At 34.3% G+C, this 23,933-nt stretch overlaps 1 protein-coding gene across 1 annotated transcript; it reads left to right on the top strand.

Moving 5' to 3' along the window:
- The first annotated feature begins 688 nt into the window (after positions 1 to 688).
- LOC110461085 (mucin-2-like) lies at positions 689 to 22,316 on the top strand. The gene is made up of 14 exons (XM_021514370.1): positions 689 to 798; positions 1,970 to 1,999; positions 3,019 to 3,072; positions 5,577 to 6,225; positions 6,652 to 7,937; positions 8,907 to 9,077; positions 10,825 to 10,940; positions 11,854 to 11,912; positions 13,783 to 13,967; positions 18,288 to 18,462; positions 19,625 to 19,810; positions 20,323 to 20,566; positions 21,085 to 21,240; positions 22,302 to 22,316. The coding sequence occupies exons 1-14, from the start codon at positions 792 to 794 to the stop codon at positions 22,314 to 22,316; spliced, it is 3,333 nt and encodes a 1,110-aa protein (XP_021370045.1). The 5' UTR covers positions 689 to 791.
- The last annotated feature ends 1,617 nt before the right edge of the window (positions 22,317 to 23,933 follow it).

Here is a 23,933-nt window from a genome sequence, read left to right as displayed (position 1 = left end):
CGAAGTATATGTTTTGCCGGGAACGGTCGCGTGTACTCGTGACGTCACAAGAACAGCTCCCATTGGCAGACAGCGCGAAATTTGACTTTGAAATGCGATAACAGGTTGGAAATATAAGAAAAACCTAAATAAAAAACGGAAATATAAGTATTAAACTGCCTTCTTTGGAAAGTTATTCTCCTATAATTCTCACAGGATTGCAGACAAATTGATAAATGCGGGTAATTAGCCAACTACTTCACATTATCTAAGGCTTTTGGTTACTAACTTGTTTTAACTCATTAATACAATTAATTTGTAGGTGCAATTGAAAAATTAGCTGATTCAAAAAATAGGACCATGCATATATTTTGTTTTACTGTTAATGATTGGCGTTATATGTATATGAAAATAATATATACAACAATGCATTGTAGTATACTGTCAATGTTACATTACCGTAAGAGCGACATTTTAGACAGTTAGTTCAATAATCAGTATAACCTTTTTTCAATTTTTTGTTCATATCTTGGTATACATTTTATAAAAGCTTGAGAATAATTCCCCATTTTGTTGCATTTGCACAAACATACTAATATCACGGTATATTTCCCCTGTTTTGTACCTCGAGGAAGCTTTACTCTCCGATAACGATGAACGAACAAGTACAGATATGATTCATAAAATCTTGACGATACGTTTATCTGAACAAGACTGTCGTACAGAGTGGTAAATTTCACAGGTATTTGTGTTTTTAGTCGATTTCCGAGGAATATTACACCATTAACAGAACTGACCGGGAGGACTTCGCAATGAAAAGTAACTTATTTTTATCTTTATCATGACGAGTTCAATTTCGCTACATCTGTACTCAAGGTGACAGTTCGTAAGATTAAATGTTTTATTTAAAGATAAAAGGCAATGAAACATAGCACAAAAAGGAACAGAGGAAACTATAAGCAAAGGGCAACCGATATAAAAGATATAAATCGATAATGCTCTTTAGGGATAAGAGTTTCACCTATACATTAAAACTTTTCGAACTCAATGTCTTACAAAACATTTCTTAATGGACGGTATTCGTCTCATTTCTAACGAATACTAGTGTTTTGTCGAAACTTTTATCCACTTCAGGGAGAGTTAAGGCAAACATCTACAAGAGAAACTTAAGTTATAAATCATGAAACTCGCTTAGGAATCTTCTGCCGAGGATTGAGATACCCAATAAAACCTCGAGGGGTGAATGTTATTTCTATTAACACTGTCGATCATTTCATACATAAAAGGAGCATTGTCCCAACTGCTTTAGTGTATTTTCGAAGTGACGTTAATGCAATCATGACGTGAGATAATTGTATTGATGACGACATGTCATGCAATTGTTATGACTGGGGAATAACTGCGTCTAAACACTAGGGTGAGGCAAGGATATCGCACACCTCTCTGGGGTAGGATATAGAAAAGAACATGTGTATCCAAGAGGTGATATGCTGAATGTCTAGCTAGAGTTGTGGGATCACACAACGTTACACGATGTGCGGTGTGTGCACCATGTGCAAACGATGAAAACCTGTGCGTTAATAGCATATGCAAAATTGTGCGATAACTATCGCACAGTTGTTCGATATAGGTATCTAGGTTTGTATACATATATATATTTAAGGAATGGCGGGTCAATATATACACATGGTTATCTAATTATCCAGCAGTAATGGAAACATTACGAACACAAACTGTTTTGAAACGACCTCAATCGACACGTGTGTAGATATACGGTCATACATATATAAGTACTTTACTTGCAAATAAATTGTAAACAAAACCGTCTTACCTGTTACCAGCTAACTGTTAATTACCAGGTACCATCTTTTACAGCCTTAAGTATTGTTGTTTTAACCATAGCTAGCGAGTCATGATTAAGTTGTTGAATAATTATACTCCATATTTATTGTAGATTTAATCTAATTAAGTTTTGTTATTATCTTTTTAGGTCAACTTCGTGCAATGCTGTATTTTATGTGTAAGTAATGTTTTAAATACTTAATAAGTCCCTCAAACAACTTTGGTAACTATTTGCTTGGTACGTTTCTAAACATGACTGATGTTCTTCATTTTTTCTTCCTGTTGCTATTTTCCTCTCGCCAAACAGTTTCCGGACATATTCTAAAAAACATATACCGACCAAATATTAACGCAACTCCATATGATCGGTCCCTCTATATGTCTGATTTTATTAAGAAAAATAATGTAAATGTATTTTGACATTTCAAAAGCCTCTCGATGCATCATGTGTGACTACAGGGGATATATTGGAAACTATTGTAACTATGCCCGTTACAATAAGAACTTGCTTCTTTCGATTTCGAACTGTAAATCATGTGTGACATTTGCAACCACCAATGCAATAAACCTTATATGAAGCATGGAAATTAACCGTATGATCTATATTAAAGTTTATAAATATTTCTTATATATTTTACTATATATTTATCAATTCATTTTATTTTGAAAATCTGCGTTACACTTACGTAATGACAACACCACGTGATCACTAAGACAAATGTAAAACCAATATCACAATTCCCTCCATATCAGAGCTAACAAATTGGAAGGTATGGTAGTTTGCACAATAAAGCATCATTGTGTTAACAGAAATAGCTACTAATCTTCTACCAGTCAGTGACACAACTGATACAAAGTTAGCGCTCGGACTCAATATATATTGCGTGTTCCCATAAAAATACTTTCAAGGAAAGAATCGATATTAACAAACAAGAGAAATACATTGTTAACATTGGAGATTGTCACTCTCCCCTGTAATACATAAGTAATACCTTCCTTTACTGTATTAGGCTAATGCTATTGTTTCAGTAAACAATGGACAATGCATTTAACAGCTATAAGTGTTCAGCTTGCAATTCTATTCTGAAATTGTTAAAGTTTTGTTTCAGCATAAAAGTTTGCCCTTCATTACACAATCCCAGCTATTGGATTATATGATGTCATGATACGGATGAGATCAATCAATTTTGTTTCAAGTTGTAGGCCTGGTAGTCTTGATTGTCACGGAAGCCACAACGATTGAAGATCTGGGTAAGCTTATATAATCTTTGTTTTTTTTTGTCAAACTGCCTTATGTATGTATCCTTTGTTGGGTACTTGTATAGCCTATAACTTGATATATACCCGTTGGCATTTTGATATTCTAATTTATTAACTGTTGTCAGCTCAGAGAAATATTAGTTTTTCCTTCCACCTCAATTATTCATATCAAAATACTTCATCAATATTTTAATAAAACGTAGTAAGTGTAATCCTAATACAATTTAATCAGTTTTCATAGCACATTGTTTCATAATGTGACAATTATCTCTTTTGTATATTTTTTTTCGCTTTTTCTCATAATGTAATTGATTAAGCACTCGCCAATAATCTCCTTTAGTTTCGATTGATTTTATCTAAAATCTATGAGATTAAGAGGTTGATTTTGAAATTACCTTATGGCGTAGTTTATTACTTCATAGAATTATTATGTATTTTTTACATTTTGAAGTGTTAAAACGTAGCTTTACCCTGTTTGGCTCAAAATGTTATGATTTGGAACGATTACTGATCGATCCTAAACTGTCAAAGTGGCATTTGGTGCTGTCAATCGTTACTTGTTTGCATTGCTTATTGGCTTACTTATTTTAAAAAAAGCTTTTGTAATACTAAATGTAAAAAAGTCTGTAAGTATGAAGCATGCATTAAGAATCTCGGAATAGATGGAACAATGTTATATCGATTGATCTGTAAGTATTGTTTTGATTTTAGAAGTACAGTTAATGAATCATAATGCGAAAATAAGATTATAAATGGTACCGTTGCATCAAAATATTGATGTAAAAAAGGCACCGACTTACGTTAAAATGATACCTTAGCATTTTGTTTTTTTATCTGTTAAAATAAGAATGTTTTCGCAAAACATGGTTAGAATATTTATACAATATATCTTTCCACAGAACAATTTATAATGCTAAAATAAGTGATTTAAGTAAACAGTTCTATGTTACTAGCAACTTATACAAATGTACATCTTGGCGTATAGATATTAAATCAACATTCTGCTCTCAACGAATGAGCTCAGAATCTAAACATTGATTTACCACTCAACTTCGGAATGCTCTGTGTGTTTTCCGTCGGTGTATGGTTATTTCACTCACCACAGCCTCCCCATTATACGTTGATAACACGATTGCTGAAAGACATTCCACCTCTCCAGACTTTCTAACATACTGCTACTTAATTGATGATCTATTTGTATATTGATTTGTTTTTTAGTTCTGTGGCAAAATGTTTAGATAACAAATAACATCGATAGGAAAGATTGTAGTATGTATATATGTATAGGTTACGATATAATGTGAAAATTGGAGGGCGCGAGGGAGAATGTTGGGTACAAAAATAAAACCTGTCTAGTAAGTATGTTTATTTCGTTACAGGGCGACATGTATGATGCCTGTTCAAATGTTTGGGAATGATGATATTTGTAAAAATAAACACAAAAAAAGCTCTGAATTAATGGATAAATTATTAAAACAGATTCGCTGAGGAAGGTTGTAGCACCATGTGGACATTAGCGTTTAAACAAGTAACGTCATAGAAAATGATATATATAATTGAGGATGTTTATTGCATCGTGTATTAAAAGGAAGCAGAAGATGTCTGCTGGAAACCCCTACTCTATGGGCAATATAGTACTCATTTAGTTTGTAGCATTTATAGGCATATAACAAAAAGGTCCTGAGGATAAACAGTGCAGTTTTAACCAATAATTATATTTAAATACAATGACGTGTTATGTATTTCTTAATCGGTTCATTTCTAATAGAAATGTCTTAAACTTGAAAATAAGATAACCTGCTTAATAACGGACGAATTTCAGAGTGATATGTACAGCATAAATTCTTCTAGAGTTCACATTTCCTTTTTTTTTTGGCATTTTTTTTTTTTTAAATTATTGTTCTGAAATGTATTTGAGAAATTTATCATGTTTATGTATACTCTTTGCTACCCATATTTAGTTAACTGTCACATGTTTGAGGTCATCGTGAGGTCTGTCCTATGTCACAGTCTAAAATTCTTAACATTTTCTTTTAAAACAATGGACTATGCACTTTTTGGAGGAAACTTCCAAGGTCAAAGACATTACAAAATTATGAATTATTCGGTTCTCATTTTCAAATGAATTGAAATAATTGAATGATATTTTGATGTCATAAACTTTACCGCATTGTTCTCGTGCCAATCAACACATATATTATTTTTTGTACAATATTTTCATTTATAAGTAAAACGTAGCACACTTGTTTTAAGGATACCTACTGCTTACACAATTAGTAATACTTATTATATTAGGCCACATGTGTATATAACAGAATTGTACACTATATATGTCCATGGCATTGATTGATACACTTTTGTTGGAAATAATTAATTATTACGATAAAGTGCTGTTCATTTTCCAACTATTTAAGTCATTGATTTAGTAAAATGATAAAAGTAAAATAAAACCTGGATTAGACAATTCTGTACATGCTCCATACATCTATTTTCAGAAGGTTACTGCAATTGCAGTGATTGGACAACAGGAAGTGAAACGAGGATAGCTTCAACGACAACAACTACACAACCAGCAAGTTCAACGACCACGTCTACACCACCAACAATGTCAACTACACTGACGACTACCTTAACGAACACAACATCACCGACGACAAATTTAACGACACAAACATTACCAACGACAACTACACCGACGACAATTACGTCGATGACCACTACACCAACGACAACTGAACCGACGACAACTACACCGACGACAACTACATCGACGACCACTACACCGACGACAACTGAACCGACAACAACAACACCGACGACAACTTCACCGACAACTGAATCGACGATTACTAAACCGACGACAACTACACCGACGACAACTAGACTGACAACTACACCGACGACAACTACACCGACAACTACATCGACGGCCAATACACCGACGACCACTACACCGACGACCACTACACCGACGACCACTACACCGCCGACAACTACACCAACGACAACTACACCGAAGAAAACTACACCGGCAACTACATCGACGGCCAATACACCGACGACCACTACACCGACGACAAATACACCGACGACCACTACACCGACGACAAATACACCGACGACCACTACACCGACGACAACTTCATCAACGACCAGTACACCAGTGAAAACTGAACCGGCGATAACTAAACCGTCGACAACTACACCGACGACAACTACACCGCCGACCACTACACCGCCGACCACTACACCGACGACCACTACACCGCCGACAACTACACCACCGACAACTACACCGACGACCACTACACCGACGACAACTTCATCACCGACCAGTACACCAGTGAAAACTGAACCGGCGATAACTAAACCGTCGACAACTACACCGACGACAACTACACCGCCGACAACTACACCGACGACCACTACACCGACGACAACTTCATCACCGACCAGTACACCAGTGAAAACTGAACCGGCGATAACTAAACCGTCGACAACTGCATCGACGACAACTACACCGACGACAACTTCATCGACGACCACTACACCGACGACAACTAAACCGACAACAACAACACCGACGACAACTTCACCGACAACTGAATCGACGATTACTAAACCGACGACAACTACCCCGACGACAACTAGACTGACAACTACACCGACGAGAACACCACCGACAACTACACCGACGGCCAATACACCGACGACAACTACACCAACGACAACTCCACCGACGACAACTACACCGACGACAACTCCACCGACAACTACATCGACGGCCAATACACCGACGACCACTACACCGACGACAACTTCATCACCGACCAGTACACCAGTGAAAACTGAACCGGCGATAACTAAACCGTCGACAACTACACCGACGACAACTACACCGCCGACCACTACACCGACGACCACTACACCGCCGACAACTACACCACCGACAACTACACCGACGAAAACTACACCGACAACTTCATCGACGGCCAATACACCGACGACAACTACCCCAACGACAACTACACCGACGAAAACTACACCGACAACTTCATCGACGGCCAATACACCGACGACAACTATACCAACGACAACTACACCAACGACCACTACACCAACGACAACTTCACCGCCGACAACTACACCGACGACCACTACACCGCCGACAACTACACCACCGACAACTACACCGACGAAAACTACACCGACGACAACTACACCGACGAACACTACACCGACGACCACTACACCGACGACCACTACACCGACGACAACTTCATCAACGACCAGTACACCAGTGAAAACTGAACCGGCGATAACTAAACCGTCGACAACTACATCGACGACAACTACACCGACGACAACTACATCGACGACCACTACAACAGCGAAAACTGAACCGGCGATAACTAAACAGTCGACAACTACATCGACGACCACTACACCAACGACAACTGAACCGACGACAACTATAACAACGACAACTACACCGACAACAACTACACCGACGACAACTTCAACAACCACAACAATACCGACATCAACAATACCGACAACAACTACATCGACAACAACTCCAACGGCATCAATTTCACCGGCGGCAGTATCACCGGCATCACTTACAACGGCGGCAGGATCATTGACACTTGCAAAACGGAAACGGAGACATATTACAAGTAATACAACTTTAGTATCTGTAAAGACAGACGCGACAACAGCTAGAAGAACTAAAATCGATTGTAGGGAATGGTGTAGGGAGTCTTTCAACTCTAATCCGCCACTAATAATATCACATAATTCAACCCAACATTCAGCTACACATCAGCCAACAAAATATCCGTCTCATGTACAGGGTAAGCATTACATTTCCGTTGTTTTAATTAAATTGGTATTTAATTTGATTGCGTCTTTGTCAATTCTAATGTTCACTTCGACCGTTAGAATTTCTAGAGAATAAAAATGTTTTTATTGATTAAACTTCTTAAATAGCAAATCTTCTTGCGTGTTACTCTATACATTAAAACTGAACCTGAAGAAAAATATAACTTTTTTGATTACTTTAACATAAGATGTGCATATAACACACGAATTCACTACCTTCAATATGCAGATGTATACTAAAATTATTAAATGAATTCAATTTTTAATAGTATCGATGAACAATAGGTATATATTGTACAATCGTATATAGATTCACGAACACGCTCTCATCATGTATGTATGTATTTTACATGACTATGATTGTTTTAGCTGCAACAAACGCCTTATAATCTTTTTCATTTATTTATAACGAATCCATGTAACTTTCATGCGTTTTTACACGTACCCAAACAATTTCCTTTCATTCCCTATGCTTTACTTACAAATAATGTTTGCGACCCCACATTCCCAAATACATTGACCGAATTGGTAAGTAATTTGTTTTTATATGCATTTTAAATTGCATACATACCGGTTAACGGGTAAGCTGATTTCTGTTCCATTTTCCTTGAAATACAGACATTACACTAGACAATAATACTAACAAGAACGATAATCTGGCGTGACAACCCCTTAAAATATGCGGAAACAGAGTACAATAATAATTAGCTATACAAGGATTACAGGCACTGGTAACAGGTATTCATTTTGATATTACATTTCATTCCTCTCTGAAAGTCGAGAACGATAGGTCGAGAGTCTAAACCAATGTCATGTTCTTATTGCCAATAAAACCACAAAAACAACGTACTTTCTCATTAAAACACATTTAGCACTACGTTTACTTTTTTACATTAAGCATATTCATAAACTCTAACATGCTTTCACACATTACATCACAGGAGGCTCTGCTTACACACAGACACCCACAAAAGGCTCTGCTAATACACCAACACCAGCAGGAGGCTCTGCTCGTACACCAATTCCTGATGAAGGTTCACCTAAAACCACGCCAGATGCAGGAGTGACAACAGCACTGCCAACTTTATATCCTTCAAATGAACCAAAATGGGGTAAGTGACACGTTGATTATGACAAGAAAAACCAGGTGTGTTTGTAATTTGGTATTTACTTCATTTGAAGGCCAACAAGTGTCAAAATTTATAAACTGTGTTACTTGAATAAGAAAGAAATGGTCTCATATGACTATTTCAAACAGCAGTGGTATCCGAAGCAGGTCTAATTGTATATGTACATATTTCATTATTTCTAGAACGGTTGTCTATAACATATTATGTGATGTCAGAAATCGGGAATACGGATATTTCTCCTTCATCCCCACTTTGTATGCAAAACACATATTTACCATGCCGAACGTTCATGTAAAATACATGCAATACATGCGCATTTTTTAAACAATTGTTTAAATTTGTTCCCTTTGTACTAAAGCCTCATCCAACAAAATATCCATCTCATGAATCTAACTGGGGTAAGTCTAATATAACGTTTTGAGATATGTATTGCTGTACTAGAAAAAAAATAAAATTAAACACTTGTATTTTAAACAATTAGTTGATCTAAATTTCATTTTACATATTAATATGATAACCCTATTGGCTTCTGGCAAAACAACATTTGCGACAGTGTACAATTCTTCAATTATTGTAGTAAATCAACATGATGATTTGTCCGTTTTTTTGCAATAAATAACAGAAGTCCCTTACTCAAATTGTGCAAAAATCCTATCTTATACTGGAAGTGCTGGTATTGTATGTATGCTTGCGCGCTGATAGTAAATCGTTTGCACGGGTTTTCATCACGTCACCCTTATTCGACAAACAAGAAAATCATCCCCCGCCTACATCCCAGCGGACGTATTTCCTCCCAAACATTTCAACGACGTCTGGTAAGCCACCATTCATCATCACAATCCTATTACGTTGTAGGTGTTATTGTTAATATCCATTGAATAGTGTGAATGCTACAATTGTTAAATATGTTATAGTGGTATTTTAATGAGTCCGGCGCAATAGTAATATGTTATATTGAACATGGTACTTAAAATAAAAGGCTGTTGTTACAAGAACATACTTTAGATTTCTTAGGATCCTATTGGCTGGATCTTTTACACGTTACTAGTTTCCAAAATCATATATCGATCCTTTTTCTCGTGAATATCAATTTTCAAATATAGCATTGAGGGGAATGTATTTACCGTAAATAAATAAGTATTTGATACATTATATTTTCAAAGGACCTTGGAATGTATTGATATATTTTAACAATAAAAAATAAATTGCATTTGTTTCTTGAAATCTTTTTCGCCAAGAAGTACTAGTGAAAAACCTGCATTAAACAAAGCAGAGAACCTGACAGTCACTCTCTCATAAAATGGAAACCAACGTAACATATAGTAACGATTTGCTGCAATTATCATGAAAACAACATTTTCTCAGGCGGGCTTAAAATCGAAAATATCGACAGATATTGACTTTTTTCTTTTTTTTATATAACGTGTGTACAAAATAAGTCATGTAATTGGTTTTATGACAGGTTGTTATCAATTTATGTATTTATCAAAATGAAATGTATAAAGTATGTTATCTTACAACAAAACGTCATGCTTATACAGAGAATTAGATAAGTTGGATCAAAATAGTTTTCTTAATCTACATTTAGAGTGTTCGTTATACTAATTTATATGATCGCTTTGTATGATGATTGAAATGTTATATATAGTTTCTGCAGTTTTTGTCTAATTGACATTTAATAATGACAACACACTTAAAGAGTGTTAAAATCGTAATTTATTTATTTCAGGTCTGAAAAACCCATCCATAGCATTGCAAATGTATGTTAACGACACCTTCTCTCAGGATTTGAAAAATAAGACTTCGGACATGTTTATCAAATATTCAGAGTCCTTTAAGAAATTAGTAAGTCATACTAATATATATATTTAATGATTACAAACTGTGTCCTATTTGTAATTATAGTAGTTCCTTTTAATTGTGGAAAGTAATTGCATCATTATTTCAATACCGATCATATACTTTATTATATGACACGAATTTGGGGTCAGTCTTTTGCAGGTTAAAGGTTTTTTATTCCAAACTATTTTGGTCATTTGGCACCTGTTAATGCGCAATACTTTAGCTGTATACCTGTACTGTATAATGAAATTAATTGATTTTGAGTTCGAATTACGTGTTTGTTTACTTTATTATTTATTTTCTTTGCTGTTTTAATGTATATAGGAGTACACGGTAGGGGTCAAGAAGTTTGGTGTTGCATTTCTTTGCTACATTCATACATATTTACAAGTAGGATAGTTTTGGATGAAAACAAATCTCTTTTATTTAAATGAGGGTATTTTGATGCGTAAGCGCATTCCTTTTGAACGTGGAAATGTCACATTTCTGTATGGGATTCCTATATAGGGCTGATTAAAGGAGAACATTTTTTAAAGTAATAGGAGCTATGGGTTTTGTAAGATGTGTTGAGTATTTTTTTATCTTTCATATTTACTATGTTGCTTCGTACAGGACACTCTGTCAGGGCCAGGAAATGGCTCGTTTTCGGTTTCAAATAGCAGACCCTAAAGGATCGTCTCCATGGTTGAACACTACACCATATATTCTATATTATGAGACATATGCTCTATGTTATCATTGTAAAGTGTTCAGGCATGTTACAAGGTGTACATTGTATATATTACAAATGGAAAACATGCAATACAATTAATATGGTTTAATATTTATATCATATACTATTAGTTACCCTATCAAACGTTTGTATGATGTATCTGTGTTTCATTCTAAAATGATTATATTTACTTTTCTTGCACAGCTCACAGCGCTCTTCAACGACACATATGGTTTTAAAGGTGTTGAAATCACGGAATTTTTGTAAGTGTAGACATACGCTTCTATAATCTTTAACTTTCTTGATTTTAAAGATCTGAAATGCTGACTCTCAATAAGGAGTCTTAGTCAGCAACAAAATGAGTTTGCTACACTTCGTCTGTTAATTATTCCAAATGTTGTTATTCGCTCTCAGTAATGTGTAAGTAAATGTGGATATATAGCTCTGTTGGTGTTGTATAATGCAGGTACTAACGGTTATAGTTACATATCCACAATTTGCCTTGAAATTATTTTTGAAGAAAATGACTTACTTATTAGTCCCATTATATGCATAAAACATAACAAAAGTGACGGTTAAAAATTGTTTAAAAAATGCATACATGTGTATGTATATTGGACATTCCAATCATGGCAAGCTCTTTCATTTGGTTAAATTTCTGTATGAGTGACAAACTATTCCTTTTTTCAGTATCCGCAAGACGTTTGGAATGAACTCTTATAATGGATATAACCCTCATATTTTTGGCAATCGTTATTTTCGCATTTCATTTATATTCAGAAACTTCTGTGCGCTTGCATTTAGACAACAAAAAAGATTCAAAAAGCCTTCTCCTTTCAATACATACACACAGTATTTATTGCAAATATTCATAACCATCATACATTTAATTGTCAATGATAAATGTTTGAGATGTTTTCAAGTGTTTTACTGCAAGCTATGCATAGTTCATGCCCCAGTCTAACCCATTTACGCCAGTCACGCGCCTTATCGGCCAAGCACGCGCCATGTTTGCCTGGCACGTGAAATATCCGTTAAACTTTCAGTTAAACACTTTTCAGAAACGTAGTACCTCATACTACAAGTACATATGTACAGTAGTACATGAATACCTATCTATCTGCTTTTGCTATTCTGTTCATTGCGTTTTATTTAAGGTAGAATGTGATTTAAGTTAAGATCATGAACAGTAATACTGTAGGATGTCACAAATATCAGTCAACAAGAAAAAATCAAAATGTTTATACACTCGCATTATAAAGTGCTTGAACCCTAACAGACAGTTGACAAGCAGATAGAAATACGCGACAGCACCCCTACAAATGTTTATTATTTTTTAACTAATACGCTAGTAAAGAAGACTAGTATCTGGAATATATCTCTTGATCAACAATATCACCTATACGAAAGCCGGTTTGTGCCACATGAAGTAATTTTAATTACGAGATAATTATATCGTAATAACGAGATAGCTATGTCGTAATTACGACATATCAAGTCGTGATTACAATATAATTAAGTCCTGATTACGAGACAATTATTTCGTAATTATGAGACAGCTATGTCGTACTTACAACATACTAAGTCGTAACTACGACATAACGAATTTTACTTCATGTGGCACTAACCGGCTTCCGTACCTGCAAGTAACTAGAGTTTAAATAGAAGTTATTGATCAGTTAAACTGGAAAAGAAATCCAAAGAGTGTTTTTCAAAAGTGTATACTTGTTAAGTCATAATCATTTAGATAGTTGTCAAATGCACAAAATTCTTCACATCTATAACTGCAGAAAATTTTGCTTTAAAATTAGTTTTCATAAAGTATAAGTATTCATCGGCAATTTTAGGAACAAAACAGCTAATTAGTAGATCAGTTAGGTAATATACACTGAGAACTCTAAACAGATGTAACAGAATGATTAATAAATGATGTAATTTTTGAAAGAGGAACTTAATTCAAAGATAAAAGCTCCTTAGATTATACAAGTTACTGGACAGTTATAGTATTCACTTATCGATGACAAATATAAACTATCGTATATTTTTATTTGGCATGACATTTAGCAAAAACATGTGATTTCATCTTGAGGAGATTCAGTTTAAGTTACCATGTATTTTCTGTTTATATTTAAGCCCAGGCTCAATAGGATGCAAATTTGACCTTGTTGTTAATGCAGCACCTAACGCGGATCCGTTAAACATCAGCTTCTTACAACAATCCCTCGAGAAGTCGACGAAATCATTTCCCAACACGATTACTATCGGAAGTCGGACGATTTCTATTGAAGTTAACAGATCAGTATCGGAGATACAAAAAGGTAAGCATCAACACACTGACTAGTTGTTCTGACGGAAATGCTGCTACAAGTGACGCAAGAAGAGCTTTCTCTTCCAGAAGAGTATAGGGTTTCGCCTCTGTGCCTGAATATTTTTTTAAATGGCATCAATTCTCTGGGTTTCTTCTTTTCGTATTAGCTTTTGATTTCGTTTTTAGTTCACCTGCCCGAAGAGCAAGTTACCTCATGCTATGGTGCGGCGTCCGTCGTCCGTCGTCCATCGCCCGTCGTCCGTCGCCCGGCGTCAACTTTTTACTTTAAACAACTTCTTCCTAAAAACCAAAAAGTCAAGGATGATGATATTTGGCCAGTATTAGCTGGAATACTTCAAATGAATGACCTTCGCATATTTTCAAGGTCGCAGGGGTCAAATCTGTTTAAAACCTTTAAACAACCAACTTCTCCTCAATAATTAAGAGGCCTAGGATGATGATATTTCGCAGTAACATGCTGGGATTTAGGGTTACCAAGTTTGTTCAACTGAATGAACTTAACGTGTTTTCAAGGTCACAGGGATAACATATCCTTCTTATCAATAACAAAAAGGCCTAAAATGTTGATATTGAGCCAATAGTATGCTGAGATGAAGGGTTACAAGATTTGTTCAAATGTATGACCTTGACGTAAATTCAAGGTCACATGGGTCAAATCTGTTTAAAACCTTTAAACACTTTCTTCTAAGTAACCAAAAGGCCTATATGATGTTATTTGGTAAGAAACATGCTGGGATGAAGAGCTACAAAGTTTGTTCAAACGAATAGCATTGACGTATAACCAAGGTCGCATAGGTCAAATATGTTTAACTTCTCCTCAATACCAAAAGACCTAGGATGATGATATTTTGTTAAAAGCATACTAGGATAAAGGTCTACCAAGTTTAAACGAACACTTCTACATTACCAAATAGTCCAAGGATGATATATAACCAGGAGCTTGCTAGGATGATGGGCTACAAAGTTTGTTCAAACAAATGATCTTAACAAACATTCATGTCAGCAAGGGTCAAATGTGCTTAAACCTTTAAACAACTTCCTCTCAATAATCAAAAGGCCCAGTATGTTGATATTTCGCGAACAGTATGATAGGATGAAGGGTTACCAGGTTTGTTCAAATGTATGTCATAGACTCAAAATCAAGGTCACAGGTGCCAAATATGTTTAAAACCTTTAAACATTGTTTTCTCAATAACCAGAAGGCCTACAATTATGATATTTGGCCAGAAGCATGCTAGGATGAAGGGCTCCAGAGTGTGTTCAAACGAATGGCATTTGTAGATATTCAAGGTCGTAGAAGTCGAATATGTTTAAAACCTTTAAACAACTTCTCCTCAATAACCAAAAGGCTTAGAATGATGTTATTTGGCTAGTTACATGCTTGTATAAAAGGCAGCCACGTTTATTCAAACGAATGGCCTTGAAATATATTCAAGATCACAGCTATCAACAATATTGAAAACATTTAAACAACTTCTTTTTTCATAGCCAAAAGTCCAATGATGTTAATATTCTGTTAATAGCATGCTAGGATAAAGGGCTACACAGTTTGTTCAAACAAATGACTTTCACCCATTTTCAAGGTCACATGGGTCAAATATGTTTAAAACAACTTCCTCTCAATAAATAAAAGAGCTAGGATGGTGATATTTGGCCGGTACCATGCTGGTATAAAGGCCAACCAATGTTGTTCAAACGAACGACCTTGATATATATTCATGGTAGCAGGGGTCAAATATGTTAAAACCCTTTTAACGACTTTTGCTTTCTAACCAAAAGGCCTAGGATGTTAATATTTAGCCAATAGCATGCTGGGATGAAGGGCTACCGCGTCCGTTCAAATGTATGACCTTGACATATATTCCAAGTCACAGTGGTCAAATATGTTTAAAACCTTTAAACACTTTCTTCACAATAACCAAAAGGCCATACATTATGATATTTGGCCAGAAGCATGCCGAGATGAAGGGCTACAAAGTTTGTGCAAACGAATGGCATTGGCATATTATCAAAGTAGCAGAGGTCAAATATGTTTAAAACATTTAAACAACTTCTCCTCAATAACCAAATAGGTAAGGACGATGATATTTGGCCAGTAACCTGCTCGTATAAAGGGATACCACGTTTATTTAAACGAATGGCATTGAAATATATTCAAGATCACAGTAGTCAAATATATTTAAAAAATTTAAACAACTTCTCCTCAATAGCTAATATTCCAATGATGTTGATATTTTGTTAATAGCATGCTAGGATAAAGGGCTACCAAGTTCGTTCAAACACATGACTTTCACCTATTTTCAAGGTCACAGGTGTCAACTATGTTAAAACAATTTAAACATCTTTTATATATCCAAAAGATCTGAGTTGATATTTGGCCAGGAGCATGCTGGGATGAAGCGTTACCAAGTTTGTTCAAACAAATGACTTTGACATTTATTCATGGTAGCAGGGGTCTAATGTGCTTAAAACCTTTTAACAACTCCCTCTAAATAACCAAAAGGCCTAGCATGTTTATATTAAGCCAATAGTATGATGGGATGAAGGGCTACCAGGTTTGTTTAAACGTATGACATTGACTTATAATCAAGGTCACAGGGGTAACATATGTTTAAAACATTTAAACACTTTCTTCTCAGTAACCAAAAGGCCTACATGATGTTATTTGGTAAGAAACAATTTCTTTTATAACCAAAAGGCCAAAGATGATGATGTTTGGCCAGTACCATGTTAGTATAACGGGCTAACAATTTTGTTCAAAGGAAAGACCTTTATATATTCATGGTAGCAGGGATCAAATACGTTAAAAAGGCCTAAATAATGTTATTTAGCCAGAAACATGCTGGGATGAAGAGCTACAAAGTTTGTTCAAACGAATAACATTGACCTATATTTTTCATTTCAACAAATTTTATTGACAAAGTTGATACAATTCAATTGGATGGAATAACAGGCAAAGCCTATATAAATTCTCTCCAGCGGTGGCTAAATTAACGGATTCTATTATTTTTATTTCATTTAATTGATACATCAATTTTGAAATGAACATTATATAAAAATAAATATTAAAGGGATGTAACTCCTTCTTAATTAAGATAACTGAAATACAAATACATTCACACTTCTCACATCACACACAAAACACTTCCATAGGTATTATTTATTTTTATAACATTTTACAATTGTATATAAGCTATATAGCAACAAATCACACAGATATTGGCAGACATTGACCAAAAGTCCATGTGCAAATATATGCACAGGTCACAGTCGCCAAAACTGTTAAGTTCTTATAGTTTTATATGAAAATAGATAGCTAGTCTATGTGTAATTCAATGTATAAGATCGAAACTGTAAAACAAGACAGATTGAACAAATCTTACAACAAACAACAACAAACAAACATGCTCAACTTTAAACTCCTATGTCCGTAGAAGAATACCATTTATAGAAAAGTAGTTAAAGTTACTTATTTGTGGAGTATAATTGAAATAGGAATGGCAAAGTATAAAAGTATAAAGTATAAGGTCATGGCTGGTTAGATCGTATAGAGATTAAAAAGCCTCGATTTACAAATAAATAACTGTACATCATTAAGTAACTGTCTGTTTGAACATTGACCTATATTCAAGGTCGCAGGGGTCAAATCCGTTTTAAACTTGTAAACAACCAACGTTTCCTCAATAATCAAAATGCCTAGGATGTCAATATTAAGCCATTAGTGTGCTGAGATGAAGGGCTACTGGGTTTGTTCAAATATATGACCTTGACTATTAATCAAGGTCATAGGGGTAAAATATTTTTAAACCTTTCTACAACTTCTCCTTTATTAACCAAAAGGCCTAAGTGATGTTATTTGGCCATTAACATGCTGGGATGAAGGACAACCAAGTTTGCACAAATGAATAAACGTTGACCCATATTCAAGGTCACAGGGATCAAACATGTTTAAATTTTGAAATGTTCTGAATAACCAAAAGGTCCAGAGTAATGATTTTTGGGAAGAAGGATGCTGTGAATGAAGGCTATAAGCTCTTTTCAACTTAATGTCCTTGTTTGACTTTCAAGGTCACAGGTGTCATATGTTTAAATCAAATACTTATATTTTGCCTGTAGCTGTATCTAGTCCACTTTTAAGATTACAAGTGTGAGATATATAACAGGTTAGCGATTCAGACTCATTGGGCCTCTTGTTCATTTTTGGATGTTGACGCTAGGTTATATGATATTTCATAAGTATGACCAAGCAGGTGAATATTCCATGTGTTCATTGTTTTAATGTTAAGCGGAAAATATTGTTAATTTTCAGCAACAACAACAGTGTTTACTCAACCATGCAAATCGTTTCAAGTCAACTGCTCTAGTGATACAGTCTGTGTGGAAGATACAGGGAAGTTTGTTTGCAGCCATAAATGTAATACCAATAACACATGCTCAAAGAATGGAGAATGCTTTGTGGACACACACGGAAACGTCAAATGCAGGTAAGATTGCGTTAATACAATTCTATATATTACATGTTATTGTCAATATGTCGTCTACATGCAGAACTCAAAATCGTTAATTGAATCAAATGTATAAACTTTGATATGAAAGATGATCTGATATTGTTCACTGTAATATCAAACACCTGTTCGATATGTAACAAAGGTAGCAAAATCCTCGGTAGTAAAACAAGTTAAAATGATATAGTAATTGACAAATCAACGATGAAATCTGAGAACAGTGGCGTATATCTACATGTAATAGTGCAGTTCCATATACGCTACATGTTACAAGTTAATTTGTTATTCAAGAGCTTGTTCTGGATTTCATGATTTCCGTAAAAGCTGTTTACTATCGACTGTCAAACTTACAACACAGGGTTTCCAAAGATGAAAGTTGATGAAGAATAATGCCAAGTTTTATGGTCGTCATCATCATTCCAAAGAGAAGTATAAGATTTTTTGCGTGATATAAGGTCGATGTTTTTATTATTCTCATAAGTATATACCTTGCTGAATCATTGCCACTACATCGGTTCTTATAATCCGTTATTAATTTATTAAGAATTGATTTTAGTTTGGTTTTCTTTTCTGAATTTCATCTATAGATACACACAAGTCATGTATATATAATTTGTATGGTTAGTGAGATAAGAATTCCCTCACTTCATGTATAAAGTAAAAGTCGAAAAGAATATGATACACTCACAGACTACAACAATCGATGAATGCATTTCGTTTCATTTGCATCCACATTTAAACCAAACAGTTGTCACATGACGAAAAGGCAATTTCTGTCGTGACCATTACCTCCCCACCATAAGGCAACAATGTGACAGACTGAGTAGCTCCTCCATCCAGACTTTCTATGATAACCATAATGATATTCTTTGTATCTTTTTCCATACGAATGTCGGTATGGTTTTACTTATTAGTGTACCTTATTGTTTCATTGTTATTCACCTATTCTCTGAACACGTGACTTAAATTGGATTTGAACTTTATTCACAATGAAGTTGTCGTCGATGAAACACCTTCTGGTCTTAATGGTCGAAATGTAAATCTGTCTTTTGTTTATATTTTTTCACTGGTTTTATCGTTTTGTGTTTCAAATAACGGGTTTATTTCTAATTCTTTATTCTCGTGTTGTATCTTTGAACAGATGCAGAGAAGATTCCACGTATGTTTATAAAGGTGACACGTGCAAAGAGAAGGAAATGGTTTTCTTCAGCGGGAAAAACACAGCTATCATAGGCGCCTCTGCAGGGGCTGTCATCGCCTGTTTTCTTCTACTTTTTATCTTCCTGGGCGCTAGGTGGAGACACAAACGAATTGGAAAAGCTGTAAAGTAATTATTAAAATATCAGCTATTGGTGATAAGACGTTATTTATAAAAAAATAGCCCCAGGCTAATTTTTAGATACAGTTCGTCGAAAGCAATATGTACGTTAAAGGTAGCTAATTTTGTCTAATGAAAGTTCAATTTCAGGTTCATATATGTCCTGACATGTCCATGGGCACATTTTAAAAAACCAATTGTTATTTAGAATGTCTATTCTATAAAGAAAATAACAATAATGGAACTGTCATGTCATATGTTGAACTAAAGATAGGGTACACGTGTTATCCGATTCGAAATGCTTTGAATCATGTGTATTATTACGTTAGGTCGGTATTTGTTTTGTCTGACTCGTTCAGTAAAATTTAAGGAATTTAAACAATATATGCGGGACTATGCAAAAATCTTAAGACGAGTGGAATACGTTGTCATTAGTTTACTATATCCTACATAATGTGCGACCGCCTTTTGCTTTCGTTATGCATTAATTTCTTTTCCGGTCATTGTTTTTACTCTCAAAGTGAAAAGCTGTCCGACCCTGAAGAGACTAGGAAAAATAACTCTGAGATCGAGAACGTGCCGATGGATGGTATGGGGAAGACTAACCTGACGTACCGCCCAAATAAAAGTAACCAACGCCAAGAAGGACGCGGTAACTACTGCCACGGAGAACACTCAGACATGGATAACATATACGAGGATGAGCTTGCTTATGATGAAGGAAGGTACTACAGGGTGCTCAACGATCCCAAAAGTAGGTCAAAGGTCAGTTGTTTACTTATTTTTGATGATACCATTACCAAATTGCATTGCCCTGACCGCCCATTATATTTGTAGTCTGTTTGCGGATACTCATCCATTCTACAAATAATCAACATGTTTATACACTTTAGTTGAATTAGAACAATCTTACTGATACGTAACTAAATTTAGCAAAATTGCGTTATTATGTTAAGTTTGAGTCCTATCCGTCGAATGACAAAAGATCTTTTCAATAATTCTAAAGGTTTACCTTATTTTAATTTAATACATGTATAGTGGTATATTCAATTATTTCAAGTGAATCAAATAGCGCCAACATAGCTACATGTAGCTCCGATAGGCGTAATGTCAACATAACAGAAAATTCAGCGAAAACAAAACAAAAGGAATCTAGAGCCATATCATGAAAGAAGATTGGCACTTGGAATAATTTTCACCAAACAATAATCTCATTATCAACTTTTGTGCGTCAGAAACTGTATTTATATTTACTAAATCACCTATAATATTACTCATTTCAGGCATTGGTGTACCAGCCCTCTAACATGTCGAGTCCTGAAAAGAGCATAGAAACTACACCTCAGGTTGATGATCTCGATTCCAAGCCGCCATCATATAATAGGAGACAAGAGATGGGGCATCAGCCATTTCACGATATGGTCAACACGTTACAGCCGGTAATTCAAATTAATGCAATAATGTTATTGGTTATAAACCTTAATTAATAATATTAATGTAAAGAATATGAAATAAATAATGGATTTTAAAATAGCATTCGTATCTAAATGCTCAAGCGGAAATCTAAATTAACAAGTTTTTAGTTATTCGTTATTACATTATCTTATTACATGCATATATGATATTTCGCTCTGCTTCCCAACTAAACGCGGTGAAACAGCTCATGAGCAATGCATACGAGTAAGTATAACTCTTCCTGTTTTGATTTTAACATCCTGAGGGGTATCACGATATCGTACCGGCAACAATTACTTTCGGAACATGTAGTTCCGTATCCTATTTTCGTATAACCTCAGTCCCGTTTTAGTTGTTTTTTTGTTCTGACGATATAGTAAATGTACTATGTTATTGTGAAATCTATAAGTTTCCTTGAAATAAGATTTTCAAACAAATTAAAATTTTGGAAATAGCTTAGTTTACGTGGCACTTTTTCTTTTCATACCATGCACATCTGAAGCGGTTTAAATAAGTAAAAAGTATTTAAATAACCCCACAGTACCTTAACTTTCAAAATAGCACTGCAACGCATGTTTCGATAAATTATGCGAAACTATGAACTCGCAGATTAACGTATTTTACGAAATTAAAACTTTTGCAGTAAATCTCTCGCATTTTTAATGATAAATTAAAACGCAGATATTTTAAGGGTTTATTTTTATTTCAAAAATATATTTTACATAATACATTGTATACTAATAATTTCAATGACAATGTCATGATGTTTGTATCAATCACCAATTACCATCTTTGACTAATAATTATAAATGATTGCTTTTCTTTTTGTTTTTTCTTTGTTGAATTATACATTAATATTGAATCATTTATATTTTATTAAATTGCAACTCAATATTGGTAGTGTTCATTTCTTACATCGCATTAATCAAGTTAATTAACTTGAGTTTCAACGAATGTTGTTGAAATATTGGTCGAAAACAGACAGATACAGTTTATCATGTATCACCAAATGAAACTTACAGTGTGGTATATATTACTTTTTCAGATACCGATGAAGTAGAGTGACATCACAGATACCAGTGTATTACCTGGAAATGTTGTAGAAAAACTGTTCGGAGATAATTAAGTATGATAGTACAATTTGGGATTGAGAATTGATTGACTTAATAGATATGCAATTTCCAGCATATAATATGGTCATAATGTGTTGAATTCAATTGCTTCTGAGGTAAAGATCTGAATGGACGTGTAAGGTAGTCATTTATACTGTCAATTATTTAATTTTTGCGTTAACTTTATATCTTGAACTATGTGGTAATAGTTTGCTTGCTTGTTTTTTAATTTGTGATTGAGAGGATGCTACTTAAATATTTCCAGGATTAAGTTTGAAATTCAGATGCGCGAAAAATCAAATTAAGCACATTACTTTGCTTGCATATCAATGCAACAATAATGTTCTCGTGAAAAAAAAGCGATTTACAGCATTGTATTCGGAGAACAAATTTCAGATCAAGCTACTAACTAAAACTGACGGGAATATGAAATGAGTACTCAGTACATTATTTTTGATGAACTGATGAAATATTGTCGCAAATGTATTGTCGATTCATTCATTGTTACCAGTGTGTTTGCTCGAAATTATTACATATAGCAAATATCTGGCGAGAGTTGTGAGGTCATAGCTTTGCTCCTTGTGACGTGAAGTAGTGGGTAGAATTATATGTGTTTCATATCAAAATGTGATTTGTAAATTGTTTTGCATTGTAGAAAGAGTATATGACAGAAATAAAAACATTAAAAAATGTTTACTTTTATAAGGTTTTATTTAGATTGTGTGTTTTAATATGGTTGTATGTACATTGTAAATATTTTTTTAATTCTTTTAATGTTTTGTTTTAATTGTTGTTTGATTTTTAGTACGTCAACATGTTATGCTTTTTAAGACAATGAGTAATTTGTATTTGATTTAATGTATACTTTGTGACGATTTAATCACTTTGAATAACATTATGTGTATTTAATACGCTTGTTTGAAAAAGAAAGTGTAATGATTATGCTTTTTCAATATTATTTTATTATATTTGAGTTTAAGGACATCTTGCTCGGTTTTTTTTTTATCTTATTCTTGTGCGTTTATCAAAATACATATGAAGATCTGTTGGTAATATGAAATATATAAGTTTATGATATTTCCTTATTTGATCTGATGAATAGCATAATCTCATCATGCAATTTTCTACATCATGCAATTTTATAACAATGTGTATCAAGTTGTTTAATTTTATGCAATTTTTAATTATACAAATGTGAATATATATAATTAAAAGAACAGATACTGGTTGAAGATGCATAATATTTAATTTAGTTTTGTTTATACTTACAAGTTTTGATGTTTTGATATGAAAGTGTTAACATATGACAGATATATGAAATAGAATTTTGCGCATTTTAGAGACAAATTTTACAACAGTAAAATTCGATAAATTGGATCGTAAATTCAGGTAAAATATAACAGGATTTCCGGTTTTCATAAAGTCACTGTTGAGTCCACTGAAATAAGAATACTTATGAAATTAAAGGATTATATTTGTTTGTAACAAACGCATTACAATTCAGGTGAATTAAGTGGTGGTTTAACATGTTAACATTGTTCATACATAGCAGAGGGAAGCCACCT

Source organism: Mizuhopecten yessoensis, unplaced genomic scaffold, assembly GCF_002113885.1.
Source record: "Mizuhopecten yessoensis strain PY_sf001 unplaced genomic scaffold, ASM211388v2 scaffold10565, whole genome shotgun sequence".
Taxonomy (NCBI): Eukaryota; Metazoa; Mollusca; class Bivalvia; order Pectinida; family Pectinidae; genus Mizuhopecten; species Mizuhopecten yessoensis.
This window is presented reverse-complemented; position numbering and strand designations above follow the sequence as displayed.